The sequence below is a fragment of the Antedon mediterranea genome, chromosome 4, assembly GCF_964355755.1.
Source record: "Antedon mediterranea chromosome 4, ecAntMedi1.1, whole genome shotgun sequence".
Classification (NCBI taxonomy): Eukaryota; Metazoa; Echinodermata; class Crinoidea; order Comatulida; family Antedonidae; genus Antedon; species Antedon mediterranea.
The window spans coordinates 26,632,460-26,651,737 of record NC_092673.1 but is presented as its reverse complement, the minus strand read 5'-3'; the positions used below and the strand labels follow the sequence as shown (position 1 = coordinate 26,651,737).

Here is a 19,278-nt window from a genome sequence, read left to right as displayed (position 1 = left end):
ATTGTTGATGTGGTATTTTCTCCATGTGAGGTTCAAATAATTTGCCCATTCTTTAAGTTTCATTTTCATTTACGTAGTTGACCAACAAGCCATAATGTACAGAGATAAATTGGTCAGGGACTACTATTAAATGTTGAATCATATGGCTCTAAACCTCTGGTTTTCCTTTCTTTTGGTTATCAAAGTCTGTTTTGTTTTATTCTTAATGATATTGACTGATTTACAAATGGATTTACCAGTACTAAAAGCAAACGAACAGTTAAATAGAATATTTATTTCCTTCACATTCAATCTTATTGTTAGATTAAAGTGGATTTAACCACTAAAACCAAGTTATAGTAGTTGGGTGTGAACCATCATCTATTACAATAATGGCTGTATTAAACTTCACGTTATAGTAGTTGGGTGTGAACCATCATCGATCACATTAATGACCGGATTAGACTTTTAAAGTAGTAGAAGTAACTTCTGATTACTTTCAAAATTTGCCCTAGGAATTTTACATTATTCATCAAGATATTGTGAAAGTCATTGTTAAAATACAATATTAATTAGCATGAATGATTATTGTGATTGATGAAATTCAATTTGAAATTCACCTAAAGATTATTTTGTCGGTTTACTATTAAAGAGAAATGCAAATAGTATATCAATAATAATATATTGATATACTTTTTGCATTTTTCTTATATTATGCTTTATGTTTATAAATTTTTTGAAAATTTCACTTCTGTCAATTCTTTAAGGTGTGATATATCTGATATAGGACACTTTACAGAAATGCTATGGTATATCTAGTGTTTTATTTATGTCCTTGAAATTGAGAAACTCTCTCGCATAGGAGGGACACCCATTCAAATATTGAAATACAGTTTAAAGAAGTTACATAGATACAATTACAATATTACTTCGAATATAGTGATTTTATCTTCAAAAACCATTTCACAAAAAAAAAGTTATCTGACAGACAATGGGCCTTATCAAAGTAAATAACTGTATTAAAACTATCAAATCTTAAGGCATCAAACTGCTAAATTTTTTTTTTTTAAAGTTGAATAATGATAGTAGGGCCTAACATATTCTACACTATGTATACACATACAATAAGTTGTATTATGCCTAATGTTCTATGCCCAATGTGCACATATAATATTTAATAAGTCGTATACAATAATGTAAAGTTAAGTCAATGACTTTTCTAATCTTGAAATAACTTTGTATGTTTCAAAGGTCATTACATAGTATTATTTACATTAGTAGAAATGAATAATTTAATAAACTGTGCATTAATGTTTATTTATTTTATGCAAAATGAATCGTTATATAGCTATTAGACATGAACATGAATATATAACCGAAGGCAAAAGAAAACAACTGCGTGTTATAAGTTTGCCATTTAGATTGATTGAGATATCTTAAAATGTTATAACGACTATTAGCAAACATAAAACCAATATGTGATAGCAACATTGTTGGGTGTGTTCCAACATGATGTTACATGTATTTCAACACGTTGCGTTTCCGCCAATGCACATCGCCGCGTGTTCCCCAACACACCGTGACATGTTTTCAAGCACGCTGTTGCATGTATTTTGAAATTGATTCTTTTAACAAATGCCATTGTATTATGTTTCTTTCAGTATCTGTTTATGATCGTGTAGTGTTGTATTGTTAGTTAAGAAAAAAAATCTAAAGTTTGTGGAAAGTTTCATGAGTAAATTAAATATAGGAATAGGTCCAACATCAAACGAACCTGATCTTTTTCTTTTTCTTGACCACATCATAGTAAAAATTAACTTAATAAGGGCCATCCAGGTTTATAAATTTGTATTACTATTATAGTAAAGATAGCTGCATATTATTTTTTCCTCAAATTTATTAAACAACCCTTTGTAGTGGAGCTGTAGCTTAGTGGTTAACGTGCATGCCTTTCAATCCCAAAGTCCTGGTTTCAATTCTGACCTACAGTAGAAAGGTTGAAATTCATGACTCTTTCAACTCCACTCCCTAAGCCTCAAATGAGACTTATTAGGTTATAGGCACAATAAATTATAAAATAATTTATCCTTCCTGGCGAGTTACTCGTTGTTGGATGCGTATGAAATTTAAAAAAAATTGAAAAATGAGTTGCATACACGTCAACCTGCCCTCACTGTACCATTTTACTACTGTGTTGCTAATATTAGATCATACTTGGTAGGCATGATCTAATACAGGATTTTGATTGAGATTGTGTGTTTCTTAATTGGATTTTACCTTTTCAATTTTGAAACTATTATCCATATTTACTGGAACATGGTATTAAACAATTATATTTCTGTCGGCTGCTTCAGTATCATATGTTGCTTTTATATTGATGGACTCTTAGTCTTATGAAAAGCTATCTCTGCCAAAATATACAAATACAATTACAAAAATGCAATACAAACAGGTACAGAGACAAGGCGAGAGCTACAAGTATATATATATATGTACATATATTTAAATCCAAAGGCAAATTACTGAAAAAAATGACAATGCTGTGGGTATCAGTGGCTGGATCTCAATGGAGATACAAAAAAAAAGCGAAAAGCTAAATCAAAACGATAAAGTAAACAGCCAGAAAAGTTAGCAGAGCTTTCGGGCAACACTAGCCCTTCATCAGTGCAAGTGAGGGAATTTGGATAAAGTCATAGCATATGAGTTGGCATATATGTACATATATTTATATATTTACGCCTCGTTGTTAGAATTTCTGTTTCTAAAAATGTGTTATTTATGTGTATGCATTATTTTGTGATGTGTTTTTGTTGTCCTTTTCTGCGAGTATGTTGCACATTTCTACAATGTACCATGTATAAAGTAAAATTCCTCCTTTGGGATATACTACCGATTCAGGAACACACCTACTAGGTTAAACATGGGATACACCTGTTAGGAGGTTCACTTTGTTTGGCCTCAAAGGTACGAATTGCCCTTAATATGGATTCTGCTGTACAGTAAAACTATTTTTGGCTGCGATTGCTTTCCATAGACACCCAACATCAGGTGTCCTAAACAAGCTATGTTTGCAGTAACTTGTAAAAAATACTGTACATTTCAAAAGAAAACATTTACAAGCCAGATATCTTTCGTTTTAATTTACATTTCATGATACTGTATTTGACTCTCTTCTTCTTTAGTATACATATTCAATAACTGAAAGGTAAAACCGGAATTTCAATTTTAATACGAAATAAATCCCTTGATATTTCTTACAGTTGAGTTTGGTAACGTCGAGCTGGTTGAAATGCAAATTTAACAACGATAAAGTTCCTTTGTATTGGTTTTTATAGCTATTATACTGATACTGTAACTCTCAAGAGATGCTTGCGATATAATACAAATCTGCTTTTGTTGATTGAGGTCTCACTTCCTGATTGCTTTCTGTATCCATTGCTATGGAACGTGAAACAATACATTTAGGTATCATTTCAAGCTAAAGCATTCCTAGCACAATGTAAAACTCTACACTATCAAACTAGTTTGACAAAAAAAAGTGTGATTACATCTAGGTATTATTTCAAGCTAAAGCATTCCTAGCACAATTATCAAACTAGTGTGATTTGCCCAAATATGGTAGTGATGTGCCCAAATATGGTAGTGATGTGCCCAAATATGGTAGTGGTATGACATCATCATGTCCATATATGGGCACATCACATGTTGTTGTTACATTAAGCTTGATAGTGTAAACAGATCTTTATAATTATACTGGAGGATTATTGTGTAACCCTATAATAATATGAAATCATGTCTCCAGCTTAATACACATATTCATAAGTCAATAAAGGATAATGATGATATTGTGCAAAAAAGAAACTTGATCTTGACTTAAAACTACTCTGAGAGATATACAATTGTCTTTTAAAATATCTATTCTACATGATAAAACTGCAGATTTTTACTCTGTTTAGCAATGCAGTAAAGATAGGAGTATTAGAGCCGTGCCATTTCTTTTTTGAAGAGATTTCTCCTCATTGTCCCCCTTTTAAAAAATAAATAATAAGTATATTTATAGAGTTTAACAACAACATTTAGTTGAATTTATTCATTAAAAAAAATTAATCAAGTCTAGAAAAAAGTCTTTGGAATTCAAATAGCTTTACTGTAACATTTTTACATCAGTAAGGCAACATTCCTACGTTTCTAAATATATTTGCTAATTTGCTATTTCCCATTATTAAATCAAGTTGTTTTTTTCAAATACAGTAGCCTTTTACAATTGTCTTTATTGATATGAATTGAATTGCGTGTCAGACATCGGATTTCATTAATGATGACATCTTAGTCTTTGTCACTTATATTCAAATGACCTTTAATATCTGTAATCTGCAGTTTTTAACACACAGGATCTTCTTCTGATTAATGAAATTTGCGAAACCGGCAACAGCCCTCAAGATCCATAACCAGATAGATTATAGGCACGTACGACATCCAGATGCGGACAGATTTGAAAGACTCATAAAATATTTCAACCTCAACGATCAATGGTAATCAAATTGCGTCAAACATGAACTAGCTTAGCTGACAATCAGCTCACAGCCTTCAAAACAATACAACTTAAAATATTATCTGAAAATCAATTCTTATATGAAGCTGAACTGGTAATCTGATTAGTAGGTCTACTTAAAGTCTTAATTGGATTGCCATTATAAATTGATGTATTATGCCTGCGTTAAAGAAGTCATGATTAACTACTTGCTAACATTCAAAACAAAATACAGTCATAGTATCATTTGTTTTTTATGGTTAAGTTTATTGACCCAACAAAGTGTCCCCTTAACAGAGTTGTTTCTAAAAAGGTGTCTAACTGCCGTAGCATGTATTTAAAGCAGTTTTCATGATTAAATCTAATTTATAGTAAAGGGGTATAAGACAATAGGGAGCTTTCGCTGGACCACGTAAACATTAACTTAAATAATGACATTCTACTCATTGGCATAAACAATGTAGTTCAGCAAGCGTACTTGTTCGATTTGATTTTGGGAAAGGTAGAAAGCGTTCAAGAAATATTTACATGCTCCTCCGAAAGCTCCCTCATGTGTCCTCGTATTTCTCAGGCCTATATCTACTTCTACAGTAGTACAGAAACAGCATTCTGTGTGAAATGATAGCAATCAATAATTTGACATGTTTAAATGTAGCAACATACATAAATAGTAAAAAATGTATGTGAAAAAGATTTTTTTCCAATTCATCAGGCCAACTTGTCGTGTGTGAAACCTCCTTTTGACATGTTTATCATATCATATATCAGTGTGAACAGGCCTCAATCCAGTTCTGAACCATAATGCCATAAATGAGTATACATTTATAAACCTACTGATTTGACATAAATTGGAAACATGAAAACCTTAATTGAAGTCGTGTAAGATGGATTTGTGCTCATATATCCTTAATTTGAAATTCAGAAAAACATTTATTTATCATCCAATAAATTATTTATTAAATATTCTTCAATTAGTAACTATATGATGATTTTCATTTCAAGATAGATTTTTTTTTCTGATGCATAGAAATAACTGATTAAGATATAATATAATGCACAATACTTGCAGTAGAAATTGAATAGGTTTCCCCACAAATTAGAAAAATAACAAAAAGCTAGAACATCAGGTTAGTTAAACTATTTATATTTTAACAATTTATAGGATCCCAGGCCTCTTATTTTAAAATTCTGTATGAAACAAATTTTGAATAAACCTTGAAATAATTTCATTTGAATATACATAGGGGTGAATTTTCTTTCTTGTTTATCCAATTATAACGATCTAAATACAAATTAAAAATGTAATTACTACAAGGTTTCCCAAACGTTCCATAGTAAGTACTTTTTAAATTTGTAATTACCTATCATTATAATTGAAATATATAATGTTGAATAGCTAAAAATACAATAGGTTTTGTATACTGTAGATGTAACACTTTGGTTTCCACTTGGACAAAACTAGATGTACTGTAAGTGCAAGCAATCACAATAGACCACTTAAGCTGTCCCTTGATCGACTCACTTGAGTTTGGTGTATGTCGTCGTGTGTCCAAGTGGAATGCAGGTGCAAGGCAAAATAAGGTTTGCCGATGTCCGCTTCCTGACTTTCTGAATCTCAATAAAAGTAGGCCTATTTGCTGTTTACGAAGAATATAAAACTAGTTTAGTTATTCTAGTAGAGTTAATGTTTCATTTTTCTGTGTAATGATGATATTCATTTGCATTTGAAAATACCAGCCTAGATATCCTGCTGATAGTTACGGAAATAAATGAGTTTTTCTTCAAACTCTTACGGTTTAAAACAACAGGATATGGTAACTTTTCTCCTGTGAATAAAAACAATTTAGAGATATTGGTCCCAAGAGTTAGACGTTTGTACAATCTGAATTAGTTAGAAGATACGAATTATGAGTTGCTGATGCTGAAGCTTAGTTTGGGATTTATGAGAGTTTTAATGGTGGCTAAGGAATATTCCACAATATATGGTCAATGGCTTTTAAGTATTGACGGATGTCTTTGTACACATAGCCAAATCTTCAGTTGTAATGTAAATGCTTCCCTTTGTGTCTGAACTTTAAGGATATTTATTTTAATTCTGGTCTGTACGTCAGAGTAAGGCATCGACATCTGACCAATCAATATTGAACATCTGGAAAAACTTCTGACCAATCAGCTTAGCTTCCTGATGTCAACTAGTTTGTATTTGTTATATTGATATTGATGCTGCATGTGCGAAAATGTACTGGTTCTAAAAAAAAAACTTCTCTTCTTTGTATTCAATGTTGATTGTATTTTGATTTTATAATAAATATTTTCATATTATAGCTACTGACAATCTATCAACTTAATTGGCAATCTAGAAACCCATTTGCTGCTACTACAGAAAGAAAATCTTAAAGTAATATTGTAATTTTCTTTTAAAAATACACAACCAAGGTGTAAACAATTTCCATAAAATCATCTACTTTGTATTATAAATTGGCATAATACAAGGTTGCTAATTCAATGCATACGCTTTCAAGTATACTGTAATAGGTTGTTACTATATCAATTGTACTAACTACATGTTTACAGTCCATCTAATTGAGGTTGATGAAAGGTCATTTTCATGATGCTGATTTAGATGTTTTTTTAAAGTTATAGCAATTCGGAAGGTACTGTACTTTTAGAAAATGTGTTCTGTCAAATAGACTGATGAAGATGATTGTAATGTTCAATAAAGTTCTTGTATTTTTATAGATTTCATTTCAATATTTTTTATTGTAATACAAACGTTATTAGCCATGTGCTATTGTTTTTGTAATTTTATATATACCGTAATAAATTTAAAAAAACATATACAGTAGTAGTTTAAATTAACTGTAAGATTTAAGTCCACGATACCAGCAGCAATTAAATGGAAAATTCAAGAAATTTGTTGGATTTAATAATAATTTAGTTATGTTTTGTAGATTAAAGAAGATACTACCAAGAACAATTAGAGATTTTCAACCTCCGCCACGAGTAAAAAACTACAATTGTAGTTTTGACATACAGCCTAAAATTAGAAATAACATTTTAAAAATCAATCAATCAATCAATCTATATTATTTGCTTTTGTTGAATTGTGTTATTGTATCTCATCATGCTGAATGTTTTGTATTAATACCTGAATAAACTTGTGAATAAATTGTATGATTATTTCTACAGGTCTCATATGGTTCAAGTTCTCCAGCTTTGTCTAACCGTCAAAGATTCCCGACATTTTTCCGAACTCATCCTTCAGCAACCCTCAACAATCCTGCAAGAATCAAATTGTGTCAAGAGTTTAATTGGAAGAAAATAGCAGTATTACAAGAAACCCAAGAGGTTTTTACTTCAGTAAGGAACCATGTCAAAACTATTTTACTGCAGCTACTCCAGTAATATAATCAGTTTTGTTTTTCTTGAATATGTTAATGCAATAAAAATTTTTTTGGCCACACACTATTTGTTGCAGTGACTGATAGTTTAAACAAACTCAAGTTTGGTTCTCACAGGGGGAAATGAACTTATTTCTCCATGGTTCTCACTTAGACCCTGGGCAATGACATAAGTACAGTACAATAGAAGTGAGTTGGGACCAATCACAAGCAACAGTTTGGAGAATACATCACACTGTGATTGGACAATTTGGAACCAAGTTCAAATAGTAAAAAAATATAGTTATTTGAGTAACTGAAGTAGAATAATTGATATCTAATCTCAAATCATCTACAAAATTGCTTTACTAATGTAAAACAACATTTAATGGTTGCTATAGGAACATACATTTTTGGTGGTAATAGAAAGAAAAATTGTTGAACAATTTATTTGTTTCAACTTTATAGTATATGTTTTCTTTATTGACATTTTAAAGTCATTTTGTAGATAATAATTTCCCAATGTTCAAGTTAAAAAAAAATCATTTAAAAACATTTATTATCTTTCATCAATTCTCTGTAAACCATGATCAAATGATCAAACAAATATTACCTACATTATTTTTTAGTATAAACTGCATATGCCATTAGATGAAGGAACATATTGTTATTATGTCTCATTTTATCTGGGTACATTACAAACTCTTATTACTGCAAATAGCTCTTAAAAAGTATGTCACAAATGCACATGAAAATGTTATACATTATGTATAAAAAGTATATTTGTTTCGTATTACTCTTTTATATCAAAAGCAAGTCAAGGCTGACTTCTATGTAAAACATGTTCTTTGTGTTTTATTTTGTAACCTATGACAAGCTGGAGGTGGGATGCCCTTAGTTTAAGTGGTCTTCAGTTGGAGGTGGGATGGTCTTAGTTTAAATGGTCTTCAGTTGGAGGTGGGATGGTCTTAGTTTAAGTGGTCTTCAGTTGGAGGTGGGAAATGTCTTAGTTTAAGTGGTCTTCAGTTGGAGGTGGGATGGTCTTAGTTTGAGTGGTCTTCAGTTGGAGGTGGGATGGTCTTAGTTTAAGTGGTCTTCAGTTGGAGATGGGATGGTCTTAGTTTAAGTGGTCTTCAGTTGGAGATGGGATGGTCTTAGTTTAAGTGGTCTTCAGTTGGAGGTGGGATGGTCTTAGTTTGAGTGGTCTTCAGTTGGAGGTGGGATGGTCTTAGTTTAAGTGGTCTTCAGTTGGAGGTGGGATGGTCTTAGTTTAAGTGGTCTTCAGTTGGAGGTGGGATGGTCTTAGTTTGAGTGGTCTTCAGTTGGAGGTGGGATGGTCTTAGTTTAAGTGGTCTTCAGTTGGAGGTGGGATGGTCTTAGTTTAAGTGGTCTTCAGTTGGAGGTGGGATGGTCTTAGTTTAAGTGGTCTTCAGTTGGAGGTGGGAAATGTCTTAGTTTGAGTGGTCTTCAGTTGGAGGTGGGATGGTCTTAGTTTAAGTGGTCTTCAGTTGGAGGTGGGATGGTCTTAGTTTAAGTGGTCTTCAGTTGGAGGTGGGATGGTCTTAGTTTGAGTGGTCTTCAGTTGGAGGTGGGATGGTCTTAGTTTAAGTGGTCTTCAGTTGGAGATGGGATGGTCTTAGTTTAAGTGGTCTTCAGTTGGAGGTGGGATGGTCTTAGCTTAAGTGGTCTTCAGTTGGAGGTGGGAAATGTCTTAGTTTGAGTGGTCTTCAGTTGGAGGTGGGATGGTCTTAGTTTAAGTGGTCTTCAGTTGGAGGTGGGATGGTCTTAGTTTAAGTGGTCTTCAGTTGGAGGTGGGATGATCTTAGTTTGAGTGGTCTTCAGTTGGAGGTGGGATGGTCTTAGTTTGAGTGGTCTTCAGTTGGAGGTGGGATGGTCTTAGTTTGAGTGGTCTTCAGTTGGAGGTGGGGCAGTCTTTAGTTTAAGTGCTCTTCAGTTGGAGATGTCTTCAGTTAGAATGGCCTGAAATTATTTAGAAGAATCTATATAGCTAAAAGAATTAGTTGGAGTGGAATTTAGTCAGCCTCAGTTAAAACAATTTTGTGATTATGATTACATTTACATCCACTCACAATAGGCCTATATCAGCTTTAATTACCTATCATTTACTACAAACAATCTGATATTCTTTTTAATAAAAACTATAGCAAGGTTGAAACAATTTTCCATAAAACCATCTACTTTTGTATTTAATGCTTGAATGCATGTAATGTTATCACATGTACTATTTTATAGGCATTTCAATATATTTGGTTTCATTAAATAATGTCATTGCTCACACTTAGTTTAAGTGGTCTTCAGTTGGAGATGGGATGGTCTTAGTTTGAGTGGTCTTCAGATGGAGGTGGGATGGTCTTAGTTTGAGTGGTCTTCAGTTGGAGGTGGGTTGGTCTTAGTTTAAGTGGTCTTCAGTTGGAGGTGGGTTGGTCTTAGTTTGAGTGGTCTTCAGTTGGAGGTGGGTTGGTCTTAGTTTGAGTGGTCTTCAGTTGGAGGTGGGATGGTCTTAGTTTAAGTGGTCTTCAGTTGGAGGTGGTATGGTCTTAGTTTGAGTGGTCTTCAGTTGGAGGTGGGATGGTCTTAGTTTGAGTGGTCTTCAGTTGGAGGTGGGATAGTCTTAGTTTAAGTGGTCTTCAGTTGGAGGTGGGATGGTCTTAGTTTGAGTGGTCTTCAGTTGGAGGTGGGATGGTCTTAGTTTGAGTGGTCTTCAGTTGGAGGTGGGATGGTCTTAGTTTAAGTGGTCTTCAGTTGGAGGTGGGATGGTCTTAGTTTGAGTGGTCTTCAGTTGGAGGTGGGATGGTCTTAGTTTGAGTGGTCTTCAGTTGGAGGTGGGATGGTCTTAGTTTGAGTGATCTTCAGTTGGAGGTGGGGCAGTCTTTAGTTTAAGTGCTCTTCAGTTGGAGATGTCTTCAGAATGGCCTGAAATTATTTAGAAGAATCTATATAGCTAAAAGAATTAATGGAGTGGAATTTAGTCAGCCTCAGTTAAAACAATTTTGTGATTATGATTACATTTACATCCACTCACAATAAGCCTATAGCAGCTTTAATTACCTATCATTTACTACAAACAATCTGATATTCTTTTTAATAAAAACTATAGCAAGGTTGAAACAATTTTCCATAAAACCATCTACTTTTGTATTTAATGCTTGAATGCATGTAATGTTATCACATGTACTATTTTATAGGCATTTCAATCTATTTGGTTTCATTAAATAATGTCATTGCTCACGGACAGAATGTTGCTTGCTTCATGTTTTTGAAAAAAGAAAGAATCGAGTTGTAGGTCATTTCTAGTGTCAGTTTAAACGTAACGCCATCATATCGACATCATCCATTTATGTTTAAATCCTGGAAGCATGATTAACCAGTGTTTCACTCACTGCCTCGTTTGTACAATTTACGTTAATACCTGTGATTTGAAATGCGTAGTTAGGAGTATTTCAATTACCTTGTCAACAAGTGAGCAGGAAATGAACCAGGTCAAAATAAATCTCACTTTAACGGGATAATATCAGATTTCATTCATAGAAATTTGAATAAAATACTCATAGATAATTAATGAGTTTCTTCACTCATTTATTTCTTTAAATTAATGGGTTTTCACCAGTTTTCAATATATACGTTAATAAGTTACAGGGTCATAAATTACAATAAATCTCAATTTTTACAAATTAGTCATTAATGAGTTTTTTTCCTTGTAAGTAGTTGAATTTTGTATTTTTTTGTACAAAATACAACAAAACAAATGTTTAATGTTTCAAATATTTTTTTTTCTAAGACAATTGAGGATTTAGAGAAAAGAGCAAAGAAAGCTAACATTGAGATTGTAAGCCGTCAAAGTTTTCTAACCGACCCCGACAACGCTGTTGATGATCTTTTTCGGGAAGACGCGAGAATCATTGTTGGCGTATTCTATGTTGGAATGGCGCGCAAAGTATTCTGTGAGGTAAACAAATTTTCAATTCAATTATGAAAACTTTAACAATAAACAATATAAACAAATAAAAATGTAATTAATTTGGATGAAACTTAGAGAGCCTGTCTCAGAAAGATCGAACAAAAAAAACCAAAATAACAAAAAAAATATTATGAAAATTATGTTGTTTTGAATACTGTATTAACTTGTATTGTTCTAACGCCCGTATTCTTAAACCGGACTTTAGTCGTAGTTCGAAGTTTGACTTGAAAAAGTCGTAGTTCGAGCTATTACTTCAAATTCGATTAAAAAACGAAGTAGTCGAAGTTTGCAGTTCGACTTTATGAAGTCGAGCTTTTAGTCGAGTTGCACACGTCTGGGTAACAAAGGCTAAACATTGGTAAATGACAAAAGAGTATTTGAGGAGCAGACGAAATTTTGCGCATTGATATCACTTTCCATTTTCTTACTTTTTACGCATCAGGACTATATACATGAAAAATAATTTTAATCGTTAATTATTAGAACAAGATCAGTATTAATTTAACAGTGAAGTACTTTTGATTAACAACAAACAAAATCTTTAAAATATATTTAGGAACCATGGCGGTACAGTAACTTTCATATTTTCTAGGCTTCCAACAAAGTATGCTCGCGACGAACCACGCACTTCATAGCGTGGCCCCCTAAACATTCCATCACGTGGTGAATTGCCGCTTCTCCCATTGTCGCTATGGCGTGACGTAGTTCAAGTCGGACTTGCGCGAAGAAAATAATGTAATTTGTATACAGTTGTAAATAAAGATGATTTTCATTATTATAACTTATACCAATGTATATTTAATTAAGCTAATATAAATATAGATATTTCATTCTTCAATATCTGGCAAATATAACAACTCAATGACTGTTACGTTTTTTATAAACATCCATTTAGTCGACCATTTAGCCTGCCCCCTCCAGAACTAAAAAAATCGATCAAAATCCGTCTCGATTTAGTCGAGGTTGCCCTGATTTAGTCGGTGATTTAGTTGAAGTTCGGTTTATGAATTAAAATGACGTCATTTTTGAAGTTTTAGCTCGAACTACGACTAAAGTTTGGTTTAAGAATACGGGCATAAGTATATAGGCTGGCCTGTCTATTGGCAAAGTTTGAAAAATGAAAACAAACAATATTATTTTATTTCTTGTAAACCTATTTTGACTCTATCATTCATGAAAATATAATTCTAATTAAATATTGGAATATCTTTGCTCTCTAGGTATATAAAAGGAAGTTATATGGGCCTAAGGTAGTGTGGTTTCTGATTGGTTGGTACCCTGATAACTGGTATGCGCAGAATGACCCGAACATTAACTGCACCGCTGAACAGCTGAAGACGGCATTAGAGAACCATTTTACAACTGAGGGGATGATGCTTAGTCCTGACCCAACGCCCTCTATATCTGGCATGGTAAGGTTAAAGTTTAAGTCACCAAACTTCCTGAGAACTCAGGCCGTAGAACTGAGAACGAACATACTGTAAGCATATACCTAAAAAAAATAGAAATGCATATACGAGGAAGTAACTTTAATTGACACATTTGGACTCATCAACAATTCCTGTAACGTTCCTCTTCTACATCAATATACTGTTCACATTTAATTTAGTAATATAATGAAATTTTTAAAATGAAAATCTATAATAATGGATTCAAAATATATTTTTCAATTTTCAGAATGCAGAAATGTTTAAAGAGCGTATGTCAGTTGCTCTTGGCAACAAGAATCCATCAGATGTGTCTGGTTACCCAGAATCGCCTCTTAGTTATGATGCAGTGTGGTCAATTGCAATGGCTCTGAACAAGTAAGAAATGCTGTATCATTCTATTCTTAAGCCTTGCCTACACTATCAAAAAAATGTGATGTGCCCATATATAGACATGATGATTTCATATCATCACACTTTTTTTGTCCAACTATAGTTTGATAGTGTAGACAGAGCTTTCAATTGTAGAGTATGTTCTTTTTCATGGTGAACATAACTCTAATGTGTACAAGCCTTATTACATTGAGGCTATTTCCATGTTTTACCAATCAACAAAACATTTTCAAAATCTGTCTTTACTTTCAACTTGTTTACATTTGGAAATGCATCATTTACACACCCCTATATTACAGTAGTATTTAATATTCACCATACAAACATTTAAACAATAAGTATACATTGTTTAATCAATAATATGTAACACTCTGCACAAAAAACATACTACGTTTTTATGTATAATGTGACAACTTCGTTTTAGCTGATGAATTCAAATTTAATACGATCTGACAATTCACTTAGTGTAGAAATTAGCTCATATGCTACACAAATATATTGTTAGATATTTAGATATTACACATACTGTAAATGTAAATTATTTTAATTTTTATATATATTAAATATTTAAATATTAAATTGGGCACAATTGTTTCCACAAATTCTGATTTAAAATCTTATACTCGATGCTGTATCTATACATCCATAGGCAAATTCAGTATACAGTCTCACATATGTATCACATGTGACACCACTGTACTATAAGGTTAGGCTATGAACTATGATACAGTCATCATATGTGATACTGTATTCTAGAATATTCCTTCGCCAAATTATAGATTTGCTACTGATAATCTGCTATACAAATTTATTTTTTTATACAATATAAATATACTTACTGTATATATATACAGATGGATATTACCGACTTTTAGTATTAATATAGAAAATATAAAAATACAGTATACGGTAGCCAAAAATGCATTAATTCTTAAATTGGCTGTCAGGAATTTAAAGAATTTGGATATTAAAATGACCTTTATCCGCAAAAACTGAATATATATTTTTTTCTCATTTCAAGCGAGGTAGCGCATCACTTTGAATTTCTAATAATATTTATATACAGTAGGCATATATGAAAGTCTTTAATATTTCAATATGTAAAATGTGTCAATGATTTAAATTTGACAAAATGTTAGTCAGGTCGTTGAACTATAAGGGAAATGAATACCCAGCGTGCGTAGATTGAGTCATAGTTTGTTGTTTGTGATGAAAATGGTAAGATTTAGTATAATGAGAATAGCATTAACGTTTATCTTGTGTTCTACAATTTTCGTTAATACTCCGCTTCATGTCAAACATTCCATCAGGATAATAGCGTTGAGTTATACGTTATTCTGGATTACCAATCTCTTTGTTATTCCCTCTTCGTAGGACATCAAACAAGCTAGCAGAGCGGGGACTAAGCCTTGAGAGCTATACATACGGTAATAAAGATGTTGCTGACGAGATCTACACGGCGCTCAACTCTTCAAGATTTAAGGGGCTTTCGGTAAACTTTTAATTTTTTTTTCTCTAACAGAAAATATTTCATGGTCTTTGGGGATGTATTTTTAAATATAATGACAGCTTGTAATATGATAATTCGTAATCATCAATTTAGTTGATAATCTGAAAATAAATCACATATTGATTTTTTTTTAAAGTAACATCTTTTTTTCTCTTAGAGGATTTTTTTCAAGCTTCTATTAGGAGAATATTTGATTATGGTCTTTGGTGGAAATCTAGTTATATGCGTATTTATTTTATGATAAAACTGATTTTCAAGTGATGGTTTTTTAGGTATTTGTGATTGAATTACCTACACACAATTAATACCATTTTGTTTTGGACAAAAAACAATCATTTGTTACAAACCAGTATACATACTGTATATACAATATAGAAGCGCCAGTATAGTGTCCCGTTCATTCTTTTGTTTTTATTTTACAATCCATCAAATACAGATTATTATTTAAATTATTAAATTAATAAGATGCAAAGCCCCGAGGAACGCCAAATAAGCTCAGAAAGCCTTAAGTTAAATTACTACTAATTGTATCAACAAACTATAAATAAATAAATTTATTAAAAAGATCGGACAATAAGAATAATAATATAAAATATAAGAAAAAAAATTGTCCAATATTATGCTACAAACACAACAAAAGGGACAAACATGCAGGGTACGTCGTACTAATAAATTGTATTGCGGAAAAAATAATAATGTTTAAGGATTTGAGTTTATGAGCCAATCACTGCAATAAACAGACATGTAATTACCTAAAAAAAGCCTTGCAAAATAACTTAATAACAGGTTAAATGTTGTTGATACTGCAGTAACTGCAGTAGTATAATTTTGACATAATCCTTACATTGCCAATTTCAATGTCTCTATAAAACTGGGAAGAATTTAGGTTTTTTTCGAATTGTGGTAGAAGTCATCTTGGAAAGTCAGTTAATAAATTAACGTGTAAATCATCATTTGTAGGTTTTTTGCACGTATGGTAATTTTGTTTTCTGATCAAGAATGACATACATACCAACAGACATGTTCCCATGGTAATAATTCTTGCCTATCCAATTTGTACAGCCACCCATTGTTACTAATTTCTCTTGGACAATAAAAATGATAAATATCCTATATTTTAATTTAAATTATTGATGAAAACCTGCCGTAAAAGATGAGTTTGATATATGTGACAATTATCTTTTTTTCTTAAGCTGACAGTTGTAAGAATTTGCTTTATAAATCAACGCTTGATGCCTTTTGATGTTTAAAATTATTGATAAATTTATCCCCTTTAGTACCATTGTTTTTGAAAAATGTCGAAAATTTAATTTGAGTAAATGGAATTGTACAAAATGTTAAAAAGCTTTTCATCCATCATAATTTTTGAATATTGTTTGTAAAACGTGAGGACACTAACAACAAACTTTTAGAAACATTAATACAACAATACTATTATTTTTTTTGCCTCAGTCTAAATAGAAATATGTGATCTATAACTGTAGCTTTTACTGTAATTTTTTTTTCGTTGTGTTTCTGTTGTATTTATTGAGGAGCACATTATTATATTTGCCTTCCAAGGTGATGGTTGCATACATTAGTTTTGCCCCGGCCCCCCTTTTGTAATATATATATAAATTATGCACCCATTAACATACGATTTTATCAACGATTTTAGGGGGTACAAATCAACATTAAAAATTGTTAAAATCATCAATTTTTTTTAAAATTTGAACCAGCAATTTTTTTTTTGGAAGTTGAATCGGCTTCAACCAGTACGGTTGGTAAGGTTCCAACAACCGGACCACTTTTTGACAGGAGCCTTTGACAACCTAGTGGCTTTTCCTTTTCTTGCGTAAAACCCACCACTTTATTTCTTGTGGCTACATCACTAAATGGCGCTATACAAATGGAATGATTGAATAAATGTTGATGTTTACTGATTTGTTGTCACAGGGTACTGTTGCTTTTGACTCAACTGGAGACAGACTCGCCACCATGCAGATTGAAAGAATGATAAGTAAGAACACATTTATTTAGTGTTTTTAGTATGTACAGTATATACCAGTCACAGTTAAAAGGATGTATTATGAAAGTTTGAAAGTTACAAATAAAAACTAAGTAAATAAATAATTAAGAGAGCCAGTCACTAAAAATCAAACATTAGGTGGCAAGGGTCAAAATTTCGAATTGGCTCATATTTTGCACATTGGTAGACCTTGATGTAAGTAAACCTGATGTGTAGATTGTTTGGTAAAATATCGCTTAGTTTTCGAGAAAATCGAAAAATAACGATTTTCGGCCAATTTTGTTAATTTTTGGTGTATAATTTACATTAAGTTTAACAGCCTCTGGAAGCCAAACGTAGCAACGTAGCGTTTTAATATTTTACACTTACGTTAACTAGCATCTTGACAATAAGTTTAGTAAAGTTTAAAAAAATTTGATGAAATTTTAAGATTTTGACTAATTAATTACTAATTAGCATATATAAAACTCTTAAAAAGTAGGGTAAAAACAAACGCGTTTTTTTTCATGTGCGACGAATTTTTATAAAATAAAAAAGTCATCAATCTAAAGTTTAGATAATAATATTTATGAATCAAGTAAAAACAATTTGGGGAAACTATTTTGCGCTCCGCGCCAGAGCCACAAAGTTGTAAGAAATTCAAAGATTTTATCTGTCGGCAAGATCAATCAGATGTACCTATTGTTCTCTATTTAGCAATCTAAGTCGCTTTAAGCCAAACTTTTATTAGGAGAAACAAACTTGAAAGATAAATTTTGAATTAAGTTGCAATTTAAACACAAACTAAAAATACGTTTCTGGTAAAATTTCAATTACTAACCAATATACGAAATTAAGCAATTAACTAAAAATCACTCCCTTATTTTTTGTCAAACCACATTATTATAAATTATTCCATCCTCTCGGATAAAACTGAAAAAAAAATTGTTTTAACTTGTTATCGTTTTCCTGTTTGTCGAACCTGGTCGATCTTACTCAACGAGAATGTTTCAAAACATTAACCACAGTAGACAAAACACTTTACTGCGTATATTCGATAGATAACGATATCTTCATTGACGTTGACAACGGAACAGATTTGTTATCCATTTTAGTTTATGTCTTACAATGTAAAGACGTGTTGAAAATAATTCTTATATATAATTATTGTCTGATGGTTTTAAGTTCAAACAAAATAGAGATTTCATGTTCTTTTAAATCGGTTGTCGGCGGAGCTTGTGGATTCGATAGAAAAGACCGCAAACAGAGCACTGAAGTCCTAGCTTTACAAGCATGCCAGAAGGAAATCGCTGCACACAGATACATGTTTAGGTTTACGGGCATCGATAGTGAGTGGTACTATTTGTGCAGCAGGGAAATGGAAAGGCGTGAGTCACATCAACAACATAGAGTATGGAAGCAGGTCCATGAAGGTGTGGATGGCGTATGGTATTGGTGCAGGACAAAATCTACTTTTGAGTAAATTCTGTGTGCCCTCGAAGCTACCCAATTTAATTCATAACCAAGATACAACGTCTGATTAAAATAAATCAAGTATCATTTATTGCAGTAAAAGCAAGAATACAAGCCAAGACATCTCATGAAGAACAAGCTGATATAAATGACGACGAACAAATAGAAAGTGAAGAAAGTCCTGGCACCCCCAGCAAACTGTACTTTTGTCGCGAACAAGGTTGCATTAGGTAATATCAGAGGTACTCTTCCCTAGAGAAACACTTAGATTATGAAAATCACAAGAACGCACTAGAACATTTATGACAGGGCAATGAAATTATACGCAACACAACTAGAAGAGGGTACTTCTAAAAATCCAGAACCAACAAGAACCAACGATTTGCCACGGTTTGACATTGGCCCCAAACTGCAAATGGGCTGGGCGTTAAAGTCCTCTGCAAAAAAAACCCGATTTTCTGTAAAACCTACCTTATTGATGTTTTTGACGCTGGAGAGCAGACGGGACAGAAAGCTGGTCCATGTGATGTCTCACGAGAGATGAGATCGGCCAGTTCACATCTATTTAGCAAGACTGAATTTTTAACAGCACAGCAGATTGTTTTTTCTCACACTTGGC

The 19,278-nt window shown here is 32.4% G+C and overlaps 1 protein-coding gene across 1 annotated transcript in view; it reads left to right on the top strand.

Annotated features, from left to right (window-relative positions):
- The window catches only part of LOC140047076 (gamma-aminobutyric acid type B receptor subunit 1-like), a 98,522-nt gene that overhangs the window by 57,595 nt on the left and 21,649 nt on the right, over positions 1–19,278 (top strand). Inside the window, exons 4-9 of the mRNA XM_072091887.1 lie at positions 7,700–7,870; positions 11,690–11,857; positions 13,090–13,281; positions 13,547–13,674; positions 15,064–15,181; positions 17,135–17,198. Of these exons, the coding sequence (XP_071947988.1) occupies positions 7,700–7,870; positions 11,690–11,857; positions 13,090–13,281; positions 13,547–13,674; positions 15,064–15,181; positions 17,135–17,198 (841 nt within the window). The remainder of the gene's footprint in view (positions 1–7,699; positions 7,871–11,689; positions 11,858–13,089; positions 13,282–13,546; positions 13,675–15,063; positions 15,182–17,134; positions 17,199–19,278) is intronic.